General features: G+C 36.1%; 1 protein-coding gene across 1 annotated transcript; it reads left to right on the top strand.

Annotated features, from left to right (window-relative positions):
• The first annotated feature begins 444 nt into the window (after nucleotides 1-444).
• On the top strand, nucleotides 445-3,137 carry LOC138903896 (5-epi-aristolochene synthase). The gene is made up of 7 exons (XM_070192470.1): nucleotides 445-617; nucleotides 745-1,009; nucleotides 1,097-1,472; nucleotides 1,549-1,767; nucleotides 1,899-2,037; nucleotides 2,193-2,438; nucleotides 2,543-3,137. The coding sequence occupies exons 1-7, from the start codon at nucleotides 507-509 to the stop codon at nucleotides 2,837-2,839; spliced, it is 1,653 nt and encodes a 550-aa protein (XP_070048571.1). The 5' UTR covers nucleotides 445-506; the 3' UTR covers nucleotides 2,840-3,137.
• The last annotated feature ends 272 nt before the right edge of the window (nucleotides 3,138-3,409 follow it).

Below are 3,409 nucleotides of genomic sequence, written 5' to 3'. Positions count from 1 at the left end.
CTGCCTGGTGACTGATTACTAGCAAGATAGTGCTTCAAGTAAGGCAACCAGGAAATGATTAAATTTTATTTACAATAAAAATATTATTTTAGTTCATCAAAGTGGACTCTGCATTAATAATTGAAATTTATGCCGCAACAATAACATTAGGTTTTATAAATAAAGTAATAGGAATTTGATAGTTCCAGGAAACAACTCTACTCTACACCCTTATTTTGTCCCTTTTTAAATAATATTATTCAGTTGACGAAACAAATAAATAAAATATTTGGGAAACTGGATCAATAGACCCCAGACGCCAACAATGAATCAAAAGGCTGCTAGCTAGTGTAAAGTCTAGTAAGGCAACTGGGAAATTAAATGATTAGGTGCTTTTGATCAATTACATTAACTAGTCTCTCACCACTATATATACTTGTCCCTTCTCTTCCATTTAAGTAGAGTTCCTTTCTTTCTTCCTTAAAACTTAAAAGAACAAGTAAAAATACACTCATCTTTAATTAGCAATGGCCTCAGCAGCAGTTGCAAACTATGAAGAAGAGATTGTTCGCCCCGTCGCCGACTTCTCCCCTAGTCTCTGGGGTGATCAGTTCCTTTCATTCTCCATTGATAATCAGGTAATTTAACTAATACTAGTATTCTTTATTTATATTTATAGTTTGTTCTCCATTGATAATCAGGTAGTTTATTTATGTTGAACAACATTAATTTTGCTAATTTCAGTTTAATGTACATTACATATAGGTTGCGGAAAAGTATATATATGCTCAAGAGATTGAAGCATTGAAGGAACAAACGAGGAGTATGCTGTTAGCAACCGGAAGGAAATTGGCCGATACATTGAATTTGATTGACATTATTGAACGCCTTGGTATATCCTACCACTTTGAGAAAGAAATTGATGAGATTTTGGATCAGATTTACAACCAAAACTCAAACTGCAATGATTTGTGCACCTCTGCACTTCAATTTCGATTGCTCAGGCAACACGGTTTCAACATCTCTCCTGGTAAGTTCATCATGAAGTTGTTAAAATTATTATCCATTTATTGGAAGAAGGCTAATTCATCTTGAGTTTTCTTTCTTGAAATACCAGAAATTTTCAGCAAATTCCAAGATGAAAATGGCAAATTCAAGGAGTCTCTTGCTAGTGATGTCTTAGGATTATTAAACTTGTATGAAGCTTCACATGTAAGGACTCATGCTGACGATATCTTAGAAGACGCACTTGCTTTCTCCACTATCCATCTTGAATCTGCAGCTCCACATTTGAAATCTCCACTTAGGGAGCAAGTGACACATGCCCTTGAGCAATGTTTGCACAAGGGTGTTCCTAGAGTCGAGACCCGATTCTTCATCTCATCAATCTATGACAAGGAACAATCGAAGAATAATGTGTTACTTCGATTTGCCAAATTGGATTTCAACTTGCTCCAGATGTTGCACAAACAAGAACTTGCTCAAGTATCAAGGTGCGATATATAAAAACGATGAACCCTTTTTGATTCATCATATCTCAAGTACTCATGTTAATTTCTTATGCTGCAGGTGGTGGAAAGATTTGGATTTTGTAACAACACTTCCATATGCTAGAGATCGAGTAGTTGAATGCTACTTTTGGGCATTAGGAGTTTATTTTGAGCCTCAATACTCTCAAGCTCGCGTCATGCTCGTTAAGACCATATCAATGATTTCGATTGTCGATGACACCTTTGATGCTTACGGTACAGTTAAAGAACTTGAGGCATACACAGATGCCATACAAAGGTATGAACTTCATCAATTCACTTATTCCTTGATAGTGAATGTCGTCGTGAAAAGATTAAGACGAATTTCTACTCATTATAGTTGTGCTCTTTCAAAATGCATGAATTCACCTTAATTTTGTCATCCTGCAGATGGGATATCAACGAAATTGATCGGCTTCCTGATTACATGAAAATCAGTTATAAAGCTATTCTAGATCTCTACAAGGATTATGAAAAGGAATTGTCTAGTGCCGGAAGATCTCATATTGTCTGCCATGCAATAGAAAGAGTATGTTCGAGCAACTTAACTATCGAAATACATTTTTTCCTTAATCCATTTCTCACTTTGGTTTACCTTGTGTTCGTCTTTTAGTGATTAGAAACTTGATACAGTTCAATCAATATTTTCTAACACTTGAACACATATATGTTTTGTATTCACAGATGAAAGAAGTAGTAAGAAATTATAATGTCGAGTCAACATGGTTTATTGAAGGATATATGCCACCTGTTTCTGAATACCTAAGCAATGCACTAGCAACTACCACATATTACTACCTCGCGACAACATCGTATTTGGGCATGAAGTCTGCCACGGAGCAAGATTTTGAGTGGTTGTCAAAGAATCCAAAAATTCTTGAAGCTAGTGTAATTATATGTCGAGTTATCGATGACACAGCCACGTACGAGGTATGATTTGCATCTCAAGAAATTATATCATTATATGGGATTTGGACAAACAAAGTACAATTAAGGCAATATAAAAGCTAACCTTTAATTTATCTGCTTTCTAGGTTGAGAAAAGCAGGGGACAAATTGCAACTGGAATTGAGTGCTGCATGAGAGATTATGGTATATCAACAAAAGAGGCAATGGCTAAATTTCAAAATATGGCTGAGACAGCATGGAAAGATATTAATGAAGGACTTCTTAGGCCCACTCCCGTCTCTACAGAATTTTTAACTCCTATTCTCAATCTTGCTCGTATTGTTGAGGTTACATATATACACAATCTAGATGGATACACTCATCCGGAGAAAGTCTTAAAACCTCACATTATTAACCTACTTGTGGACTCCATCAAAATTTGAGCTGCCATTTGTTGCTCATCTCAAGGAAACTTCATTCTTCTTTCCAGAAAATTTCTTTTTTTTTCTACAATAATAATAGTGCTCATTGTTTATAGCTGCATATAGGGAACAAGGTCCTAGGATCAAGCCCCTATTTAATATCAATTATGAAGGCCATTGAAGAATGTGTAACGGCGGGAATGAATGCCATATTCTTTTGTAACGGGCAGTGTACTAAATGCTGTAGAATATTCTTCATTAAATGCTACCGGGTGGCAGGCATTTATTTCATCTTTATGACTATCATTCTCTCCGGTAACAGACGAGATCATTGCCTTCAGTTTCAGCTATCCTCTATCTTCGACTCCACGTGTCACTTTCTCATGCGATAATTTAAATTACATATTTTACCCCATACAAATAGTTTCCATGCTTTCCGGTGGCATAACTTTGTGTCACCGGAAGTTGGTAGAAATATTCTTTTTGGCGAAAAATTTACTGACCCCCCTCTGAAAAATTTCTGACGGTTGATTAGATGCACATCTCTCCATATTTAATGCCCCGAACCCGCGTCATCCCATGATTTAGCAT

This window comes from Nicotiana tomentosiformis, unplaced genomic scaffold (genome assembly GCF_000390325.3).
Source record: "Nicotiana tomentosiformis unplaced genomic scaffold, ASM39032v3 Un00116, whole genome shotgun sequence".
In the NCBI taxonomy this organism is placed as follows: Eukaryota; Viridiplantae; Streptophyta; class Magnoliopsida; order Solanales; family Solanaceae; genus Nicotiana; species Nicotiana tomentosiformis.
The sequence above is the reverse complement of the archived record's forward strand: the minus strand, read 5'-3'. Positions and strand labels throughout refer to the sequence as shown.

Coding starts and splice junctions, on each gene's coding strand:
- LOC138903896 (XM_070192470.1), top strand. CDS start 507: ATGGCCTCAGCAGCAGTTGCAAACTATGAAGAAGAGATTGTTCGCCCC. Junction 618..744: donor CATTCTCCATTGATAATCAG/GTAATTTAACTA, acceptor CATTACATATAG/GTTGCGGAAAAGTATATATA. Junction 1,010..1,096: donor CGGTTTCAACATCTCTCCTG/GTAAGTTCATCA, acceptor TTGAAATACCAG/AAATTTTCAGCAAATTCCAA.